General features: G+C 44.6%; 2 protein-coding genes across 2 annotated transcripts; one reads left to right on the top strand and one right to left on the bottom strand.

Moving 5' to 3' along the window:
* Positions 1 to 2,082: 2,082 nt before the first annotated feature.
* On the top strand, positions 2,083 to 7,843 carry LOC101768126. The gene is made up of 3 exons (XM_004984344.3): positions 2,083 to 2,394; positions 3,740 to 4,612; positions 5,380 to 7,843. Exons 1-3 carry the CDS (start codon positions 2,383 to 2,385, stop codon positions 7,117 to 7,119), a joined length of 2,625 nt encoding a protein of 874 aa, XP_004984401.1. The 5' UTR covers positions 2,083 to 2,382; the 3' UTR covers positions 7,120 to 7,843.
* A 314-nt stretch (positions 7,844 to 8,157) lies between these two features.
* Positions 8,158 to 13,512, bottom strand: LOC101768530 (metal tolerance protein 2). The gene is made up of 12 exons (XM_004984345.3): positions 13,110 to 13,512; positions 12,958 to 13,027; positions 12,187 to 12,284; positions 11,567 to 11,715; positions 11,013 to 11,128; positions 10,561 to 10,657; positions 9,947 to 10,031; positions 9,786 to 9,848; positions 9,552 to 9,657; positions 9,111 to 9,250; positions 8,696 to 8,787; positions 8,158 to 8,620 (listed from the first exon to the last, which is right to left on the bottom strand). Exons 1-12 carry the CDS (start codon positions 13,428 to 13,430, stop codon positions 8,458 to 8,460), a joined length of 1,500 nt encoding a protein of 499 aa, XP_004984402.1. The 5' UTR covers positions 13,431 to 13,512; the 3' UTR covers positions 8,158 to 8,457.
* Positions 13,513 to 23,253: the final 9,741 nt, after the last annotated feature.

Consider the following 23,253-nt stretch of genomic DNA (forward strand, 5'->3'; position numbering starts at 1 on the left):
CTTTGGAAAGTTGTGGAATGCCACATTCCAACATAAATTAGCCTACTCCATTAAATAGATTCCAATTCCTTGGACCCAAACGGGGCCTAAATGTTACGGAGTATGTAGTAATTTTCATGAACAATATTCAATGAAGTATTTTGCTAGCAAATAAGATCCATTAAATTAGTAGAAACTTATACGGAACATGTATTCTGAAGTTTATATCTTGCTTATATCATAACGACAACTTATTATTACCTATGTTCTCTAATATTCAATACTGCTAAATTGAGCTAGCTAATGTTAAATATTAAAGGACGAAGAAAGTATTATACATAAAGTATCATCAACACATGTGTGATCTTATTTTGTAAATTTTCTGTGCAAACATAATTAATATATGGAAAAATCATAATAACTCAAAAGTAACCTGATATGCTAGTGCAACGAAGTTACACCACTTTACTATAGCAATTCTATGCACATGTCCGGCTCTGGTTACGCGACTAGCATGAGCATAACCCATACGATGAATAGCACAAAACTACGACCTGTCGTGAATAGGGCTGGACGAAAAGCTCGTTAGCTCGCTCGACTCGTGACTGGCTCAGCTCGGCTCATGCATTTTCCTGACGAGCCGAGCTGGCATTTCTGCTCGTTATGTAAACGAGCTGGCTCGCGAGCTTAGCGAGCCAAGCGGCAACCACCGGACTGACGGTCCGAGAGTAAGCGACCCAAGAATCTATCCTACCTAGTCGTCCCCGAGTGCGTGGCCACGCCTAAGTCGCTGCGCCGCCGGCCCCCTTCTTGAGCAGCGCTCCATCCATTCACTTCTCCAGGCGGCATGAGATCTTTCGCCCGCCCATCCCATTCCCTTCAAGCCTTCCTTGTGCTGCCTTATGCTGTCGTAGGTTCGTAGCATGTAGAAAATCGCCCAGAAATCCTCCCTACCCTCTCCGTTGCCTGCTCGTTGCACTAGGAATTCGATCTTAGAGGATGCATGGGCGGCCATGGCTGAGGCTTGGACGTTGCCGGCAAGGTCAAGGGCGCCCCCCACTCGTGGAATTCATGCTAATCGGTGGGTAAAGCACCAAGAAGCAAGAAGCCAAGAACTCCTCCGCCAGGAGTTTAATTCCTCGTGCGTTTCTTTTCTTTTGTTTTTTTATTGATCGGAATGGTGTCTTCAGTCAATTGTAAGTTGTTTCCTTCGTTCGTGATACAGTTGCAAGATTAAGATCTTTTTTCTTTACATTTTCTCATCGCTTCATTGCCGAACAACGACCAGCCTTGAAGTGCTGACTGTATTTCTTGTGATTCAGTTGCAAGATTAAGATCCCTTTTCTTTACATTTTCTCAGCGCTTCATTGCTTCATTGCTGAACAACGACTAGCCCTGATTGGATTTCTTTACGATCAAGTACAATGAATTTATCTCCTCAGTTATCATCTTTAGTTTCTGGTTGCTGAGAGATCGTAGAGAACTCATCAGTATCTTGGATATGCTCACTGAAGGTAAAGCATACATGCTTAGCCCCCGAGCCTTGTGTCGATCAACATAATCAGCTCGAGGATCTAAAATAGTATTGAATCTTCTTCCTTTTATCTTAAAATAATCGATGGTGAGCACCGACAAGTGCAGCTTATGGGTCCCAAACTTTGAAATGATTAGAATAATTGATTCAAAAGTCTAACGAGCTTAACCTTCATGCTAGTAGGAGCCTATCTTTCTCATTCCTTACGGATATGAGAGGATCTATCACACACCGATCAATGTGCTGGTTGGGATTAGACTAAAAATTGTAAAAATGGCACATGCTAAACCCAACCAAAAATACGGAGAAGAAGTTGGATTTGACCCGACCCGACCCGATCTGATCATGCGTTGGATCGGGCTCGGATTAAAATATTGTGTGACCAACGAGAGGACGTTAGCATTTCTCCATTTCCGTTTCTGTTGAGAAGAGCACGTTCCTTGTGCCTACCGGCCCAACACCGGCCCGGCCCATTTTTCTGCCGGTCTACCGTGAGACCACACCACCAATTTCTCTGTCTCGCTCTCCCCGGTGTCACCCCGTTCTCTCTTCTTCTCTTCTCTTGTCTTTAAAGCCCGAGCCCCCCCTCTCTCTCCACCTCCGTCTCCGCCTCCTCTCTCCCTCTCTACACTCCAACCCACCACCGCCCTGCGGCCGGGTCTCGCCCTCGCCGTACTCTCCCCTCACCCTCCACCGCCGCGCGCTGCTTCGTGTTCCTCCCTGCCGCAAACCGTCTCTGAATCTCGCCGCTCTTCCCGTCTGGTTTAGATTCTCTAGCTCCCGGCCGGGGGCGCGTCCGTTTCTCGTCCAAGAGGCCGGAGGGCTCCGCGTGGCCGGAGCCTGGGGGAGGCGCCACCGTCTCGGTCTGCATGGAGCCGAAGGTTTGTCCGGCTGCCCTGCTCCCTCTAATCTCGCATTCGTTCGTGCTCTCGCTCGGGGGGACCGCGCTGCTCTCGTTTGGTGGCGCGTCGCGCGGTTCCTTGTTTGCGATGGGGTGGTTGCGGAGGACGTGCTCCTGGGTCCGGCTATGGGGATTTCGTCCGTGATCACGCGCCCCCGGGGTGTTTCGATAGGCTCGTATCCGTGCTTCGTACCCGTGGGCGGGCGTTCTTGGCTGCTGGCTCGGGCGTGGATTTGGTCGGCGCGGCCACGAGCCTTTGCTTGCCTGCTCCGTTCGGGGTTTGGTCGTCGGTTGCTTTTTTTCCACGGTGCCTACGGGATGCGTGGTCGCGGGTTGGATTGGGTGGTGCCTGACCTGAGATAGATTCGCAGGATGCAATTTGTGGCTCGGAGGTCGGAGCCTGCGGAATTACTTGACTTGCTTGGTCTGGTGGCTCTGTTTGTGCCTGTATGGTGTCATGTAGTCTTGTGGAGACATGGCCAGCGAGAGTTGGGCAGCGTGTTGGTTGATAGGTTCTGGTTATGATGGTGCAGTGCTTGATGCTGGTAAATAGTTTGCACTGATTGTGAGTGGATTCAATCCATCAAGACAAGTTATTTGTTCTTTCGCGAGGCATTTTATGCTCGCGAGTTATGTCCACCGATGGCCCCTCTTTGATGAAGCTTATACATGATAGGCATTGACTTCATTTCCTGCCTGCAAGTGCAAGTGTTGCCTGTATTTGTGTGTGATGCAATTTTTCTGTAGGAACCTGATCGTTTCGATGATGCTAGTTACCGTGGTATTTGTTCCTTTACTAGCATCTCTTGCATGGCTGGAAATCTTATAGCATTGTGCTGTTTGTGCCACAGCAAGGTTTCAACTAATTCGTTTTAGACAAGAAAGTCAATTTCCTAGCCTCAAAACATTAACATCCCCCCTCTTAATCTTGTATTCGAGATATTCTGGGAGGTTCTAGTCATCACAGATGCTTGAATAGGATTAGTTAGGCAGAGTTGCATCAGTCATCCCATGTTGTGATGCTGGTACTGTTATATCTCTACTTCGTCTGCTCATTGTCACTGCAAAAAGGTAAGTAACCTATCACTATCGGTTACTTTCTTGTTGCGTATAACACATTTCAATTCTACAGTGATTATGCACCATAGGGATGCATGTAAGCTAATAAGAATTCTGTAAAAAGGAAGAAATTTCTCATGTGCACGCTTCTGGTTTATCCGAAATACATGACCAACTTCGTTATTATACTGATGATACACATGTTCTTGTATTGTTTTAATGACTCTTCACAATTGCTTTTTTTTTTTTGGTTCCAATCATGATAGATGGAGTCGGAGTCCCCCAATCTTGAAGACACTGGCGACCACCAACCTTCTTCAGAAGCTTCCCTTGCTTCGGATGTGATATATGATGACTCTCCAGTACCTCCATGCATCGGAAGTGCGCACCAGGCAGAAATCCCCAATCTGCTTACAGAGGATGAGCGCCACGAGCTCATGGCTGGTTCACTCAACGGCTCCACATTACATGGCTATGGTTACCCTATTGTGGTTGGGTTAGCTCTACCAATTATGTGGGCATCACCAAGCGAAGTCAATAAGAAGGAAGAGGAATTACCAATGCAAAATTTTCCAGAATCCACAACAAGAGGCAGCAGCAGCGGAGATGTGCAAAGTCAGGTGACCTCAGCTTGTCCAATCAACAATAACACAAGCAAATGTGATCCAACATTCCAGGATCAACATATAGTGGTGCCTGCAGTTCAAACTGAATGTGACGCTAATCAAGCTCATGATGATCAAATGGCTCCTTGCCCCACTCAAGAAGGCTTGAGCGTCACCAATTATCCAACGATGAAGCAGATAGGAACCGAACAATTAAACCCGCTGCCTTATTCACCCATTGCCCTTTGGACTGATCTTGAGGCAGAGCTGTTTCTTCTTGGGCTCTACATTTTTGGCAAAAATCTCAACCTGCTGAGCAGGTTTCTGGGTACTAAGACCCTTGGCGATGTGCTTTCATTTTACTATGGGAAGTTCTACAAAAGGGATGCGTATAAAAGATGGTCGGACTGTAGAAAGGCAAAAACTAGAAAATGCATTCTTGGAGAACGCATTTTTCAAGGATGGCGACAGCAGGAGCTAATATCACGTCTGAAATCTAAAATCCCTAAAGAAGATCACAATTCATTGATTGAGGTATGTTGCATTGGTATGGGTAAAAAAAGTTTGATTCTTTTGTCCTTTCTTTGTTGTTCACTGATTAATTTGACAGTAAAATGGTTGAATATGAAATTATCTCATGATATTTCAAGATTAAAAATATTCTCTCGATCTTGTCAGTCTGACCTTCGGTATCAATTTTTTTTTCTCTGTAGTTTTTCTTGTTGTATATGACACCCTAAATATTCCTGTTGTTCTATAAAATGCAAATATTTGCATTTTCCATTTCTCCCAGTAACACTTTCACATTTGATTTGCACCATTTTATATTTTTCGATTTCTGGTTCCTCCCTTTCTTTACCTCTCCTTGCCTGATGAGGCGAGCGGAGCTGAGAATCAAGAGTCACCCTTAATCTCATAGTGATCAATATACGGAAGGTTTTCCAAGCATATTTGATTGGTCTAGTCCTCAATAGCAAATTTTAATGCCTTCATATCTTCACTATACTTCCAAGGACTTACATGCTTATGACTATAACAACAGACGGTGAAAGATGAAGCCATTGCAGGCGTGTATTTGACCATTGTAATTCCTCTGTTTCGCTCTCATTTTTGTGAAAGTCCAGGATAAGCATACAACTGTCTTTTTTCAATTAAAAGTTACAACTTTATACTACCCAAGCACAATTTATTTTCCTAGTTTAATTCCTCAGAATTATCACTAACCTTCATGCTTCAGATATTTGTCGACATTCCGCTATTATGCATTGTCATTTGATTTCTATTGCTCCCACATGGTGCAGGTTTTCAAATCTTTCAGTGACAGTCAAACATCTTTGAAGGAATTTGTCTTCGCTCTGAAATCCATTGTTGGGACAGAAGTTTTTGTGGAGGCGGTCGGGGTTGGTAAAGGGAAGCATGATTTGACTGGATTTGTTATGGACCAATCTAAACCCAATCAAGCTCTCTCTGTTCATAGTGATTTGCCGACAGGCAAAGATTGTTCGTCACTCGCTTCAGAAGATATAATTAAGTTCTTAACTGGTGATTTCAGAAGAAGTAAGACAAGATCGAATGATATTTTCTGGGAAGCTGTTTGGCCCCGTTTGCTTGCAAAAGGCTGGCACTCAGAGCAGCCAAAGGATGTCAGCACAACTAAAAATTGCCTTGTATTTCTCGTGCCGGGTATAAAGAAGTTCTCGAGGAGTAAACTCACTAAAGGCACTCATTATTTTGATTCTGTGAGTGATGTACTGAAAAAGGTGGCAGCAGATCCTGTTCTTCTTGAGTTGGAGGCTGATGGGGTAGGCCATGGTTTAACTGCTGAGAAAAATGGCAGTATCACAGATATGAAACTGAACCAAGATAGTCCTTTAGATGGATATCAGGAGCTTCCTAAGTTCACAATAATTGATACTAGCTTAGTCGAAGGGGAAGAACCCTTCAATGTGCGGGAGCTGAGGAACTTACCTGCAGATGCAAATATTAGTTTTGTCCTTTCACACCATGCATCTAATATGGTGAGCTACAGTTCCTCCGAGGAGGAAGATGCCAGTGATAGATTATCAGATGACCAGGAAGATCATGGACGAGTTACAACTGAGGTCAAGGAAATTGAAATGGTTTCAGTGGGTTCATTGCGAAACATGGTGACTGCTAATGGACATTCTTCTAATGGCAGTGGCGATAAAATTGATTTGACAGGCATCTATGGCATCAAATCAAAACCTGAAAAGCGCAAGTATTTGTCTCCAGTGTCAAAGCGGAGAAGATTAAGTACCTGTAGTAATGAACAGAGCAGCCGGCGCAGCTTTTCATTCTCGAAAGGTGGTGGTTTGGAGAAAGAGAAAAGCAAGCCACTATCAACTTCAAAACCAGCTGCTGTTGATGCTGGTGACGCTTTCCAGACCAAAACAATCGCACGCTGTTCTACAAAGGAGAAGCCATCTAAGCAGAAAACAGATGTATCGAATTCTGTTACCAGTGATGGGCAAAATGAGAGAATGGTTACGGAGAACTTAATTGAGGACAGGTCATTTGAGCATAAGGCTGACCCAGTCGCTGAAATTCACTCAAAGATCACCGCTGATGAGACAAAGTATGCCAAAGAAAGAGCTCATGTTAGTGGTCCAATTAACTTGAATAAGCTGGAGACACCACATGTTGATAAGGAAAGCGTAAGTATTGGCACCACATCATCAGAAGATCAGAGTGGCATGAAGGCTGATGAAGCTCCCTCCATTTCAAACAGCAACATGACTCGTGATCTTTCTGAGGCAACTGGAGGACCTGTTGCCCAGCAACCTGAGCCTGCTTTGGAGGCAAATCCCCGGAGGCACGGAACCAGAAACAGGCCTCCCACCGCGAGAGCTTTAGAAGCTGTTGCTTTTGGACTACTTGGAAGCGGGAAGCGGAAGGGTGACCCAAAGAACATGGCAAGGAGCCGGCCTTCTCAGCGAGCTCGCAAAGCCACCAAAGATCCAGTCCCTACAGCTTCCGGTGGTGACACAGAGTCCAGTGTGGATGCGGAAGCGCATCCGTGAGCTGATTCGTGCGCGTTCATTGCCATGTGGAAGCAATGATGTTCGAGCAACCAGACAAGGACTTCAAGTAAAGCTGTCTTCAGTTGCTGGCTGCTGGTGCACCATACCATCGTCTGATGTTTACCATGCAGGAGGGGCCCTGAAGAAGAGTGCATTGGTCACCTTTCGTGCTGAGACCCATAGTTTTTTGTTTCGTTGATAGAGTCGTGGTGCCCGTCAAGGCTTGCAAAACCAACTGTCCAACTTGTACTGGAGAGACGGAGGGGGAGATGCCAAATTGGCGAATTCGGTTATGCGCTTTACCGGGATTAATCTTTTGGTACATCTGTCTATCGACGTTCTGTTGGGCGCATTCATCTGTGAACTTCTTTCTTTTTGCAGGACGAGTGCTTCGGCGGCTTCATAAGTAATACCAGTACAAGACAGGTCGTTGCATGCATAAGAAAATGGTCGTGCATTGTCTGGCAGGGCTCGTTCCACGATCCCTTCAAATTTCTCCTGAAGGGAAAGAGATAGAGAGAGCCTCTAGCTACTAGAGTACTATGCCTTGAGCGTAGAGAGTAGAGGTTTTGTAGTTGCATGGTTAGACAACGCATATCATGATTCGTCCTTAAGCCTTTGTTTTCTTTGCATATCGATGCTGAGAGCAGGGGTGGAGCCAGGAACTCATGGCTGAGAGTAGGCACAGCCCTCGGCCCTTGGGGATCAGAGGCTGATGATTTTATACTGTCCGAGCTACCAGATTGACTTGGGAGCTATGGTGAGGTGGACCGATGAGTAGGGTTCACCACATTCATCTGTAGCCACTAACCTGCAACTTCATCAAGATCAAGTGTAAGCGCTTTGCGTCATTAGGCCAATTGGTTCTTACCAATTTAGCATTACAAACTGCCCATCTTCAAGACCCTGAACTGACATTTCTTATGTTCACCGAGACACCCGAGACGCTGAATGAAAGAAAAAGCTCCAGATACTCACAAGACAAGACTTATTTGTTTTCCATTTGGCGCGAGTAGCCAAGGAAATCACACCTCAATGAGCGAGGCACTTGTATTGTTTTTTTTTTTGAAGGTAAAACACTTGTATTGTATCATGCGGTTTATTTACAATGCAGGTGGTGGCACACAGCCAACAACAAATATTTCCCAGTAGCCATCTCTGTTGATCAAGGCTGCTTCTGTGCATTATTACAAATTCACCGGATCTCTCAACACTGTCTATATGATTACAATGTACACAGGCCGTCCTAGCCTATACTGCCTCAGTAGTAAAATGAAGCTCATGTATGACTGTATGTTAGAAAAATTAGCAAAAAGATAACCCTAGCTGACTGGCACGTTACTGTGCTCCACCATGTAGGTCGCTAGCGATGTTCTTGCTTGATGCAAGCTGAAGTTGCTTGATATGTTGGCCCAATCTTAGCTGCAGACTCACTTGGCTTATGCTGGCATCAGCTCTCATTATCTCCTCTTCAGCTTGCTTTGCGATTTCCATTGCATCCCTTCCAAAGTGGAGGCACAGACCAGGTTAAAACCTAAAAGTTGCAGCTTGTATTTGGATGAGAAGGGTCAATTACCAAATCAAAATTTCTGGAGACATCGAAACTTGGACCTGGAGCAACACTCTCCCTTGCACGTAATGCAGCATTAGATGTTCGAGCGACATTTTCTGCATCAAATAATGGTTTGAGTTGTAGTTGTACACATGAATTCCCATCCTGGGGGCTAAAATAAACTCTGAAGGGCCTGCTTGGATTAAGAGATTGGTTCAGCACACATTACTAATTGCTGATAGCAATTCCCCTTATATAGATTCCATGTAATATTCTTGTGCACCTAGATTCTATTGACAAATCAATTTGCAGAATCCAGAATCTCACACAAGTCAAAAGAACAAGTTCCACGCTCTACATCCCTATTAACTTCCACAGCAATTAATCCCTAATACTGGAGTTGAAAACAGTCAAGATTATCTAGAACTCGTTGGCTTACCTCTGAAAAATGTGAGGAAATAATATCAGACACGATTGCTTCAGCACTCTGTTGCCGTGGAATAGCTTCTGAATTTCTTAGATTGAAGTTGTTTAGAGTCCTGTTCAGGTTCATGTTGGGGCCCATCGAGTATGAGGGATCTGCAATTCATGCACTTTAGAAGCATTCCAGCTGCAGATTTAATGCAGCTGTACAATAACAGCAAGGGATATTAGATAATTAGATAACAAGATCAGGGAATATGGCACAGCGCTAGCCGCTAGCTTCCCTACAGTTCATTAAAATGCACTGAAATCAATTCCAGACTTCCAGTCAAATACATAATTGTTAACACATAAATTTCTAAATAATTCAAAAATTGTAGAAGATGCTGACTATGATGCATGCAATGAAAGGATGGTAGAAGCAGTGTAGAGAGCAGGTTTAGTTGCTGTAGACTACCTATGTGTATGAAAACTTCAGCAACTTGATTGTGCTCCTTTTGAATCAGATGGCGGACAGTTTCCCCGATATCATGTGCTGCACTGACACTCAAGAAAGGATATACCTACAATTAAGTAAAATATAAGAATTTATATAAGACTGAGAAAGTTGTCTACTTCTATTGTGATTCCCTCGCAAACCACCATGGTTCTACAGCAACAAGCCAACAAATTAAACCACATTGCTGCATACCTCAATATGCACATCGAGATATAATGAGGTCCCAGCTTTTCTTCCCCTCAACCGATGGCATCCCTAGAAATATGTCAAAAACTTCGATAATCATGGCACTGCAGGTTCAAAAGATACAAAACTGACTAAAAAATTGAATTTCAGGGAGTAACTGACACTACCTTCACGCCATCAACCTTCAAAATAGTTTCCCTGATTGGTTGTAGGAGTGAAGGATCAACAGCAGCGTCAACTAATTCCAGTACACTGCAAGTGAAATCAGCAGAATCATCACCATCAAGCAACAGCATGCAAACTATAAAGGTGGAACATCATGTATACTAAACTATAAATGGATATAATCTGTTTAAATTTTTAAAAAATATGCTTAGTTGATTAAATGTGACAAAAATGATATCAGCTGAATGAGACAGGACACTAGGACAGCAATGATCCTCGCATTGCAGACAGATGAGCATGTTGCATCTTCAAATTCATAAATGTTTCCTGCCATAGTACATCAGAAATCTAAACCTTGGTACTGATATTTCATGGAGGTACAAAAGATATCGCACTTATAAATGCAAAACAGATGTAGTATAAACAACTCTTCTTGAGTACGAATTGCAGTGAAACATCTGAAAAGTGCCCTGATTAGGAAGCAGGCAGATTTTCACAATAAGGAAGTGATTCCATGACAAGAGAATAATATCATGTTTGACTGGGGACTACAGTCTCATTATAATTCGCTTAAATTGAACAAAGATCCAGTTTGACATCATAGCAATACAGTTACCTCTCATATCCAGTCTGAATACCAGCTTTAAGAATCATGCCTGAGACAATAAGTCCAGCTAGTGGATCAAGAAGAGGCAATCCAAGAATAGAGCCACCTGTAGAAGTTCAACAGAAAATGATAAAGCTTAGTAGAAATAAAAATAGACATCTTTCTCCCTTCAGTTTCTCACCAGCAGAAGAAAGTAATAAGCCCATATTGTGCTGAAGTGAAATTCACAGAACAAACTTTGTCGTAACTACTAACAAAAAGAATGCACTAACACAACAGTGCACCTGAAAAATGTAATTAAAATATAGGAACAGCTTATTTCAATGATTGCACCATACACAGACACCATTTTTTTGCTTAAGACTCATGACAACAGAGAGCCTACCATTTATATTCTAGAAGCATGACTCTAACTTGCCTTCTTGTAAAATGGAAGGACAAGAATTTGTTGAAGCTCTTACCTACCCCAACTAGGGCAACAACAGATGAAATAGCATCTGCACGATGGTGCCATGCATTAGCTTTCATCAGCCCACTCCCTTCCTTGTCCCCAGCTCTTTTTGCGATCCAATAGAGCCTGTAATTCCAATGAAGTCAAACACACATTCCCACTTGAGGATCTTATTATGCAAGATATCACATGATAATTAACCATACAAATAAATTAATGCAGCTAGAATGATCAAAAGAAAACGCTGCTGAGAGTAAAAATACCTGTTCCCTTTAAGATGCTATGTATTCACACATACAAAAAGTTTCAAGTTACACATCTGCTATCAATGAACTAATGAAGTTAACAATGCTTCTTATCAGAAACTACAGGAAATATGCTACATGACGTTTCCAATACAACTAAAAAAACAAAACCATATGATAATCTAACAATTCCTCAATTCTTATAATATAATTATTTTGTATGCGAGGAAGTTAGTTACGACAATTCTGACTGCAACATGGAATTTGATAAAGAAACAAGATCAATAAAACTATTATGTTAAGCAAAGCTCCCACTTACCCTTCTTTGACAGCTATTGCCAAAGTTGTCACGCTCAATGCAAGCACTGGGTGTTCCAGATCTATTCCATGATGATGCCCACCGTTGCCATGGTCGTGATGGGCATGCAACGTGTTGCCAATAATATCAGGAGAAGAGGACATTACACCCTGAATAAACATACATAACACATGAATTACACACATAATCATGTACTAATAACATAAATTCATCACTGTCAAAAACAAGAAACTGAGCCAAACAAACAATATTTATATAGATACAGTATTATTGTATTAGTTGAACATACAAAGCCTGGATTAGTCCAATAGAAAATGATGTATCATGGTAAACTGAATGAAAGGCCTTTCAATCTCCGAAAACTAAGACGTCATTGTATGAAGTATTGACTGACATGTACAAAAAGGCTCAGATTATGTAAGAAATGCCATATCATTCTTTTTAATTTTCAGAGTGTACAAGATTTCTTATTGAAGAATCAAAACCGAGTCTTGTCTACATTCACAATTTTAATGAAGCAATAAGCTTTACAGGACCATTTAGAGCGCATAGCTTATGCCACATCATGAACAAAAATACAATTCAACTCTAACAAATTTTGTCAATGAGAAGTAATAGACCTGAAGAACTTCAAAAGCATGCCAGGCAATCCCACCTGAAGTAACCAACAACATACTTGAAATCCCAAGAGCTCCTAAACTCTCGAACTTTCCATGTCCTAAGACAAAAGGTAAGTAAGAAATACAACTTTCAACATCTTATGGATGTGAGGTTAGAAGTATAAGACACAGCAACATAATCAACCTTGGATATTGGCTTGTTTAGTTTTCAATTACAGTGGCAGCACATTCTAATAGCTTGCCCAAGTATCATGTAGCTACCAGGAGTCACACTAAGCACAGGTTACAAGATTTTATTTCATAGTTTCCAGGATTTAGTCCCATGATATGTTGCTAAGCCTTAAGGATGGTTATGATAACCAGTTGCACTGCACCACTGCACCTTTCGGAAAGGTAGTCCAAACATGTGAACTAGTACATGATTGCACTTTCGTATATTTCTAGCATATGGTAGGTAGCATATAGACATGAACATGTATTGCAATGCACACGCTAACAGCCTAACACGCACAAACAGGAAGCAGAACCTTCATGTGAAATCAATGTAAAACCGAGCCCCTATTGAAATCAAAGAGGTAATGCCCAAATGCCATGGTTCAACAATCTTGTCAGTCAGCAATGGATCGTGAGACCTCGTTTATATACGAAGCAATGCTTCTCACGACAATCCGTGTCATTTAGCTTAATCAATACTGCCACCCTGATATAGCCAGATCGAGACTGCATATGTATGAGGATCGAGGAATGGAACAGGGAGAGATCGAGACTGACCATAGGGATGCTCCTTGTCCTTGGGAGCCTTGGCCGCCCTGTACGACAGTAGAGCCACCCCGCTAAGCACCTGCGCACCCCCAAAACCCCGCACGATTAGCGCCACCGCACAAATCAAGCAGCATTGCGGACAACCATTTTCACACACGTACGATGTCGGAGAGGGAGTGGGCGGCGTCGGCCACGATGGCGGTGCTGCCGGAGAGGTATCCCGTGACGGCCTTCCCCGCGGTGAGGGCGACCTCGGCGGCGAGGCCCAGCCGGAAGATCCGCTCGGAGGCCTCGCCCCCGCCCTCTCCGCCGTGGTGGTGCGAGTGGCCCACGTGGCCGCGGGCGGGGACGAGCCAGTGGGGCCAGCAGCGTGGCTCCGCCGCCGTCGAGGCGAGCGCGAGGTGGGCGGAGGAAGCGGCGGGGGGCGGGCCCCGGCGGGAGGCCGCGGCGCGGGCGGCGAGGCGGGCGAAGCGGAAGCCCATTCGCGGCACGGGAAGCGGGGAAGCCGTGCTGTGATTCGCTCTGGCTTTTCCCTTCCGGATCCTTCGACTGCGAGGCAAGTTCTGCCGCCTCGGCGCAGTCCGGCACGTCCTTGACCTCTGGCGGTTGCCAACTTGGCGCGCTCTGTGGTTTCCTGCCTTCCTGGTGACACGTTGGCGAATTCCGGTTTTGTGGTGCCGATATGAAAATCACTGGTAAATGTACTTTCTAGGATGGGAACTTCACAGTTTCTCTTCTCTGGGCTGGCTAATCTGAGCAGCTTGCAATAACAGGTATTCGTAACCCAAAAACTATATCGTTTGTCCCGAAAGACCAATATTTGTAAATTTATGATGAAATGTTACGGTATTTCGAATCGTAATAGATTGTGACTCTTGAAGTTTTGCAGTACGATATATTCTTAGATTCTCACAATTAGCAATCCACTTCCCAGATTGTGCACAACAACACATGTAACTTCACTTTATCAAGCACTTAGACCGCGCCATTGTTGACGAGAGCACTCACATCTAAGTCGGACTCCTCGTACGTGCAACTGAAAGGAGGAGAAATAAAGGGGAATAAATAAAAGAACATGGATAATCTATTTTTGCACGTGTATTGGGCTAAGACCGTAAGGAGAGAAGGGACAATGGATGCCTAGCCATAGCCAACTTACGTGAATGTAGGAAGAAATAAAGGGAGATGGGAGGAAGAAGATAATATGATCATATGTAAGTGAGAAAGAAAGGAAGATGCCACAATCCACAATCATGTTGCGAAATAATTACTGGCTTAGTGGCTTTTCAACTTTCACTTTTAAAAAATCTAGCTTTCCACAATCCAAGATCTACAGTTCGCTTTCTAGAATTTTTGCTAGCTGAAACAAACAGACTCTTAGTTTCGCAACGAATGTTCATGACTTCGAGAGTATCTCTTGTATGTGATGAACACAAGTTCAATGAATAATAGCTAATCCATCGATACCATTCAATATAAACTTGCGAGTTCCAAGGGGTGGACGTCTAAGGTCCTATTTGGATCAATTAGAGATAATCGTTAGCTAAGATTAGCTGGGAGGAGGCAGCTCGCTGAATAGTTGTTAGCTGGCTAGTTGGAAATTTGCTGGATCGAGCTAAAATTAGCTGGATAGCTCTAGATAGGCAATCCAATCATGCCCTAATTTTATATTGATCTTTTGCACCTTTGCATTGGTCAGGTTTTGTTGGTTCATACCCAATGGTGGGTATGACAAACAATGAATGTATTAAATACTATCTAACTAGTACATATTGCTGATTTTTAAGGTGTTCAGAGTGTAGCCCTAGCTGAACTCAGCTACAAGTATAGAGGGATTCGTTTCATGAGTCATAACTTACAAATGAAATATTTCACGTGGTAGTGTTTTTGTCTTACTGATCTATATTACTGAACAAGTATTTGACTATGTAGCCTCAGTGGCTCTTAACTTCCTATTACTGTAACACCCAGCCCTTTCCTGTTGATTTCTCACAGGTTATGAGCCCCGGAATTGTTATATTATCATTCATTTTCAAATAATCAGATCTCTAAAGGCAATGTATTAATTATTACCTTTTCTTTCTAGATTTAATTGCAATCAGGGCCTCTCTCATTGTAATATTCCAAAAATTTGTAATATTTATTTGAGTGAAATTTCTAAAAATTTAAACTTTTTGTTTGAATTGTGTGCTTGTTTATAGATGATGGTCAAATTCTCTTCTCATCCAAAATTCCATTTCAAAACTTGTGTGGTTTGATTTGGATCTTTTTGGATTTCTATTTGAATCTCATGTTTGAGTGTGTGTTTGAATTTTGAATCTAATTCAAAATTCAAACTAAATATAAATCTAAACCTAAATCTAAATAAAAACAAAACCTACCTAACCTATCTAACTACCAGGCCAGCCGCAGACCTTCGCCCTCACCCGCTCTCGCCCCGGCCTAGCTGGCCTGGCCTGCTTTGCCACCTCACACGCGTAGCCCAGCGACCCGACCAGCCAGCCCAGCAGGCCGCGTCGCTAGCCCAGCCCGCACGCCGCTCACGCCCCACTCTCCCTCTCTTTCTCTCTCGCTGCCACGCCAGACCCGCCCGTCAGGAACCCCTGTTCCTCTTTCTTCTTCCTCCGGCCGTACCCCTCACGAGCGTCGCGCGTGCGCGCTAGATGGGACGACCGTGAGCTCCCGCACCCGCGACCTTGCCCGCGTCTTTAGCTTTTGCACTGGCAGCTTCAGATGCGCGCCACGCCACCCGCGCCGCGCGCCGCTGCATCCCGGCTGTCCACGCCGCCGCCCCGCAAACCCTAGCACGCCGCCGTACCCCTTCGAAACCCTAACCCGCACCTCGCCGCTATAAATAGTGCCGCCCGAAGCCCTTCCTCGCCATGCTAGCCACCGGGGCTCCTCCCCATCGCTGCCACTCGAGAGAGGAGAGGGAAAGGAAGGAAGGGAAAAAGGGGGAAGGAGGAGAAGGGAGAAAGAGAGAAAGGAAGAGAGGAGGAAGAGAAGAAGGGAAGAAAGAGGAGGATGCCCGAGGGAAGCTAGAGCCGCCGTCCACCGCTGACAGCGGGAGCGCCGTCGCCGTCCGCTGCCGACGCCGTTCTTCTTCATCTTCGCCCTCCATGAGCTCAACCGCCTCCCTCTCTTGTCCTTTTTGGCACCCTTGTCCGGCCTTCGAGCCACCGCCGCTCGCCCTCGCCATCGGCCGCTGGGGGCTTGGGACACCAGAACCCCACGTGCCGTCACGGCAGTGCCACGACCAGGGACTGCCCTATACCCGCGCACACGCGTAGCTGCCACACCACGCCACTGAAAATGCATCTAGGCCCCTAAGTGGGTTTTGGTGAATTGAATGACAAACGGATGAAAGGACTAACTTGTTTGTTTAAGATTGTGAGCAGCGTTTTATTCTCATATTTATGATATGATATTATCTCTTAAGTTAAATGTGTATTATATGGCTCACAAGAAAGAAAAGCAAGCAAGTGTGTGATCCCGTGATGAAATTGTATGATCAATGACAAGCAAGGGTGAAGTTAAACTTGGGGATATACTTGATGGTTGATCTATAAATCTCCAAATCATATGATAGCTTGATTAACAAGTAAAGGGATCATTAAGAAAAGAAGAGTGATATTCACAAATGGATGTTGCAAGACTTCATGTGTGTATGATAAAAAGACATGAGCTTATGTGCTACATATTGGTCTTGTTATTGGAAGCTTGCAATTCATGAGATATTCTTTATCAATCAAGAACAAGCATTTGAAGAGGATTTCAAATGGGATTTCATTGTTGATGTCAAAGCAAAGATAAACTCAAAGTGGTAAGAATAGGTGAAGAAATCAAGCGAGATACTAGAGTGAGGGACTAAGCAAGCTTTGGACAAGTGACGGCTTGAACCATGTGCGTTTTGATAAGGTGAAGTGTCTAGTATCCGAGGGTTTCGAAGTATCATATCTAAACCTTACCGAGGGAAGCAATGCAATGCATTCAATCTAGTGTGATTGGTAAAATGGAGTGACTTATGGATTTAAGTATATCTTATCATGAACAAGGGAGAATTTTAAGTCACTAGCTCAAGATGGATGTGCTCAAGATGATAGCTATGTTGAGAGCCCTCAAATAACTATTGATCGAAGTAAGGCATGGATGAAGACTTACAAGCTCAAGTGGATGATAGAGTATTTATATTTATTCTTGAGTATAGGTATGCCGTACTATCAAGAGGGATGCAACATTAGCTAATTGACAACACCAAAAGTGCTCCTAGTTGACCTATGTGAGATTGGCCTTGAGAAAACCCTTGAGTGAACTAACTATCCCATCTCAACTAATAATGGTTATTTCAACCAGTAGGTGAACCGTAAGTGAGTATTTGAGAGTTTTGGGGCTAACTCAGCCAAACTGGTCTAACTAGTTTGGTAGACCGGTCTGGGGTTCAGTGACCAAACAACTAACTCAGCCAAACCGGCCTGACCAATTTGACAGATTGGTCTGACCACTCTGAGAGCAACGGCTAGTTTTGCAAACTAGACCGATCTGACTGGTCTAGCAACCGGTTTGACCGGTTTGAGCAACTCCAACGGCTAGTTTCTAGTTTGTGGGGTTATACATACCCCTTAGCCCCCTCCTTGGTGGGTTGCTGGTTACACACAACTTGGACACCATCTAGTGACCAGAACAGCTCTTCCCAACCTCTCTTTGTGAGACTTGAGTGATTCTTGAGAAATCTTTTAGTTGGGTTGAGAGAGTGATCTTGTGTGAGTATTAATGAGTTGAAAAGAGCAATCCATAGCTTGAGCACTTGTGGTTCGTGTCGAAAAAGTATTTGAAGCATTTGTTACTCTTGGAGGTATGCCTCCTAGACGGCTAGGTGTCACCGGCTAGCTCCCAAGGTGTGGTGAGCAACGGCAAGTTTGTGAGGGCTGCGATCTTGCCTCCGCAAGGAAAAAGATCAACTACTTGAGACGAGGAAAGTAGTTGAAAGAGACCCGGCTTGTTGGAAGGGAGTTGAAATAGACTCGTATTCCAATAGGCTCCTCAACAGAGACGTAGGATTCATTGGGGTGAATCTGAACTTCGGATAAACAAATCCTCGTGTCCTCATTTTGGTTTGCTTCACTTGTTGATTTCTAGCAATTTACTTGTGCTTCCATTTCGATGTACTTGGGTGTGCTTGTCTTGTGTGCAGGGACTATTTTTCCCTATTGAAAATCATCTACAGAAGCCACTCTCCAAGTTTGGTTGGTGCTAGAAGTCATGGAGGGACTCGAGCAACACTTGTATGTCACCCTTCCTGGACCGGTCTGACCGGTTTAGCCTAGGCAGTGCCGCTAAGTGGTTTGAAATTTTATAAATTGATCATCTCGCCTATTCACCCCCTCTAGGCGACATTGTCCTTTCAGCCACGCACCTTCGAGCACGAGGCTGGGGCCAACCGCTAGCCCAGCCGTTGCGTGCATGCGCATGCGCCGTGCCCGCACCTACCATGCCGCGCTCGCCTACGCTCGCTCTCACTACGCGCTAAGTCGAGCCACACCGCAATGTCGCGCCTCACCGCGAAGTCGTGGGCGTGGTCACCGCCGACGCCACGCTGCGCTGCGTCGCCGGCGTGAGCCATGTGGTTGCCACGTAGGCGCCATGTGGCGGGGCAACGTAGGGTAGATCGCGCCACGTGGTGCTAACGTGTCTGAGGCTTGGGCCCACTGGTAGGGCCCACTGACCCGTGGGGCCTACCGTTGACTGGCGGGATCCAGTTGGTCAACGTTGACCGTTGACCGTCAACGCTGATGTCAGCAGACACGTGGCACACTCTCGTGCTGCCATGTGGCATAACCAGGGACTGACACGTGTCACCTTTAATAAATGTTTTCCAAAATAATTGAAATAATTAAATAAATCCTTTAATCTTTAAAAATTTGTAACTAATTCATTTTAACTCCGAAAAATATGAAACCAGTTGCCTTAAATTCGTAAAATCAAGCCCGTGCTGTTTGTAGCTAGTTTGGTGTTATTTGGATCTTATAAATTTAACTTTATTGGAGTTTTTACCTAGTTGTAATGTCGTGGTTGGTACTGAGGAGTGCCTTGCTGGGAGAGAGTATTTTGGACTCTCTCTATACCCCGTACCTGTGGTGGGTACCTTATTTGTTACTGAGGATCAGGTGGCATACTCATTGTTATCATAAACGCTAAACGGTAAACAGTCGGTCACCCTTTGTTTAGCGTTTAGGCCGTTTAAACGGCTATTTTCGTACATACTGCTCACTTACGTTATGGGTAGGGTTCAGTCCGAGGCTAGTGGTGGATAGTGCTCAGCCTGTAGGCAGATTGGAGGATCATGTAAGGAGTTCGAGGCGATGGCCTGCTCTAACCAGACTGCACCCTGGTGTGGGTACGTTTCACAGCTTCGAGGTCCTCACTGGTCACGGCGTGCCCTGCAGGTGAGGACGGTTCCAGACTCAAGGAAACAGGAGAGAGCTATCCACGTACTAGGGCTCGGGCTGTTAGGTGGGGTTTGGATGGATCACTACCGTTCAGGCTCCATTCGTGTGGGTACAGTTGTACAACCTCTACAGAATGTATAAAGCTATAGCTATGGTTCGCGTCCACTGGTTATGGACAGTGCTGTTGACTACTGCTACTTCTGACTAGACTTTGCTTAATCTTCTACCTCCCCTTTTTGAGATAGGCCGGCGTTTGCCGTTGAGATGTGAGGGGAGGGAGCTCTCACATCGCATAGTGTGTTGGGTGCTGGACCCTTAGGTAAAGGATTCGGTGATTTGTGCCGACTTCCTTGATGAGATGATGACCTCGGAGATGGTGTTGCTTTGCTACTTCCTTAATTGCTGCTGTTGTTGCTGCATAAACCACTATAGCTATATATATAGGTTTTACTCATGCATGTAGTATTATTCCCTCGTTTCCTTAGCTTGTTGCTTTTGGGAGTTGACATGGCCTACCCACTTCTCGGGTAGACGGTGACTTTTTAGGGTCCTAGCCCGACTACGGCTTCGACAACGACAGATGGGAAGACTAGGGATGGTTCTTCGCTCGAGTCGCCTTTGGACATGGAGTTTGCCATAGCTTATGTTTTCGTTGAGTAAATGTTTTACCTTTCTTGATTCGGCCTGATGGATTTGTATTGGCATGTGCCGAAGAGATGTACTCATTACTTATGATATTTGTACTCTGTTGTCGCTCTATATTTCTGTGTTGGTATGGATTTATACCATCTGAGATAGGGATTCGCACGTGATAGCCTTCCTGGACTATCACCGAGGTGCGTAGGCTTGAATTCTCTGAAATGGGAATTCGGGTCCGTTTCACTCATATTGATAGCACCATTTACCTTTTTTCTATAAAGAAATGGTAAGAGTTCGTGCCTTGGAACAAAAGAATTTGATGCACCACTTTCGTCTCATGTACATTATACAGATACAGAAGCATGCATGCCCATACATCTTCGATCAAGCAATGTTGTATCAACATCTTTGCTCAATCCTCAATTGCTTTGTGTCTAGTAAATGCACTTTATTTGGCGGATCATGACTTTCTAAGAATATCACTCAGGTTGGGCATATCATATACTACTTGATAGAACACTTTAATAGTTGATTAAGATAGCATGATACATTCAGTAGGGAGTGACTAAAGCATTCACATATGGAATGACCCGTGAACTAGATCATATCCAAGAGAAAGGACATGTAGGCCTGTTTCAAACAAATGTCAGGGCATTCTTCGCGGGGTCTCAGAGCTTATGGATCTAAAATAAAAGAGAATGAGATCCAGAACCAATATACTTGATTGTTTGTGGTACCTCTTTGGCTCTTTTTGAAATACAGGTGGGGCGGGGTTAAAGAAGCAAGTTTTGCTTGTTTTGGACCATTGGGTTGATGGCCGACTCAAAATTTTCTTTAATAAATTACAATGGTATGGCACTTAACTAATTTAGGGAAGAGACATGAACTAAAATGGCATACCAAGAAACTAATCACTAACCAATTTACATCCCTAGGCAGGGTCAAAGACTTCTGGAGAATTATTGTCTTTGGAGGATGAAATAATGCAGGTGAATGTTTGTGCGCTGATGTGGGTATGCATATCTGCAAGAAATAAAATAATAAATCTAGTTGAAGGCAGAACCGATGGATGCAACTTGTCATCCTATAGCATCGCACATAGCTTATCTTGATGTTTAGCAAATATGCTTGTCAATAACTATCATCATCATCATCATCATCATCATCATCATCATCATCATCATCATCATGATCATTATTATTATTATTATTATTATTATTATTATTATTATTATTCTTTCCTCGGAAGATTTCAAATGTTTCATGGCAAAACAAGAAAAGTAATTACTAAGACGAAATCATGCATAGAACCTTACCCAAATTTGGGTATAGTCAAGCCTGAATTATTCTAAGCTGCCAACCACCACACCATACACTTAGCACTTATTCCAATGAACCTTATGTCTTTTACATTATGATTCAAAGTTTTGGATTCTTAAGGGCTCATTTGGCAGAGCTGCGGCTGTGGCTTCTTTGGTGAAGCAGCTTTTTTTAGCTTTGGCTTGTCTGGATGGAAAAATGTTTGGCAAAACGGCTTCTCCTTGCTGTGTAACATGGATAAAAATGATAAAATATCTGTAATGCCCTTCCGCTTTTTATTTTTATTTTTCATTTTTCTCTTTTCTTCCCTTATTTTTTTCTCCTCTCTTTAATTTCCCTTCTCTCCCTTTGATGAGGACATCACTCCTTTGGATACATACAACGATCCTCTGCTGATCTTTCAAGGTCCAATCACTAGAGCTCGCACGCGACAATTGAATTTAGAGGTGAGCTCGTTCCTAAACACTTCTTTATAGGATTTCGAGAATAGATTGCTACCTAATGATTATATTGTGATTAGGAACCAAGGAGAGGGCTAGGAGATACTTGGAGAAGAACTTAGAGGTGGCGATGATCAGCAAGGGTGTGCAAGTCAAGTTGGAGGCTCAAATCAAGTCGACTTCGAGTCCGTCTCGGAGTCCAGGAGCAGTCTGCGCTAAAACGGATGCCCAGGTCGCATACGGGCTTGGATTTGGACGTTCTTAATATGTATAGCTAACGAGAAGACCTTTCCAATGGCACTGGTTTTAGGCCCAAATTCATCAGGAGTCATCGGGAATCATCCCAACAATTCGACGTCCAGAATCTGTTTCGGTGCTACGACGCCGTATTTTGGTCTTTGGGCCTTGTATCATGTTGGAAACCATTAGGGGTGCATCCAGGGGGTCTTGCACGTCCCTAAGGTCTTCATAAACAGCCACCGTCCAGCCATTAGGGTTTGGGTTTTGCTTAGATTATTCTGTCAAGAACAGTCTCATCGTGTCGTCGGTTTGTGAGACCCCAACTTGTGAGATTATTCATTCATCTACAAATTCGGTTGCAATCTTTCTTGTTCTTGCTTGTGTTCTTCAATTCGCAGGCAAGGATTAGCTTTCTTGGCGAGGTCGATCGTGCATCGGTGGTCAATAACCTGAGGAGATATGGTGCTGCAATTGCGGGGTTTGGAACGTGTTGTTCAGAAGCCGGATCGATTTGTGTCGCGACTCCATTAAATCGAGAGTTATCAGAACCTTTCAGAAGATCAGAAACCCTTGTTCACATTACCCTTATCCACTCCTCCGCCACCTCCTACCCTTCTTTTCCTTGTCGCTCAGCTCTCGTTCGATCCCTCACCTTGCTGTCGCCCTCTGCTCGATTCCCCGCTTCGCCTCCTTCCACCATGCTGCCGATGCCTTCCAGCCGCACCTCCTCCCCTGCGCCGCTTTCACCTCGCTCCTAGTGCTGGCCGCCTCCACCTCGCGTTGTAGCGCCGGCCGCATCCACCCCGCGCCGCAGCTTCCACTGTCGCCCTGCCCCGCACCGCCCGCCGTCGACTGCCCATGTTGTGGCAAGCATGCGGGACCTCACGCTGCCTGTGATGCTGGGCGGGGCCGCACCAATGGCCGCGACATCCAGCCATCCAAGTGAGGTAGTGGCAATTTCCCTGTAATTGCATCCAACTTTAGGGGTATTTTGGTCTACTGGGGATGCGGGTTGGGGAGGGAGCTGTGGGGAGCCAGTTTTTTCGGCTCCCCCTCCCTTAAATGGCTCGAGAGAGCGGATTGTGGGGGGCTTCTTCCTCGAAGCCATTTTGCAGATGGCCCATTGGCAAGCTTCAGCTTCTGCAGGTGGAGAAGCCGCAGCCGAAGCCTTGCCAAAGGGGGTCTAACTTTGGCAAAGACAATTACGAGACACGCATAAA

This window comes from Setaria italica, chromosome IX, assembly GCF_000263155.2.
Source record: "Setaria italica strain Yugu1 chromosome IX, Setaria_italica_v2.0, whole genome shotgun sequence".
NCBI lineage: Eukaryota > Viridiplantae > Streptophyta > Magnoliopsida > Poales > Poaceae > Setaria > Setaria italica.

Bases quoted from the DNA above. Each gene is read 5' to 3' on its own strand.
- LOC101768530 (XM_004984345.3), bottom strand. From the start codon at position 13,430: ATGGGCTTCCGCTTCGCCCGCCTCGCCGCCCGCGCCGCGGCCTCCCGC. The intron at 9,849-9,946 runs GTAGTGTCAGTT...ACATATTTCTAG, and splicing joins TGAAGGTTGATGGCGTGAAG to GGATGCCATCGGTTGAGGGG. The intron at 9,658-9,785 runs GTATGCAGCAAT...ACTTAATTGTAG, and splicing joins ATCTCGATGTGCATATTGAG to GTATATCCTTTCTTGAGTGT.
- LOC101768126 (XM_004984344.3), top strand. The intron at 4,613-5,379 runs GTATGTTGCATT...CACATGGTGCAG, and splicing joins ATCACAATTCATTGATTGAG to GTTTTCAAATCTTTCAGTGA.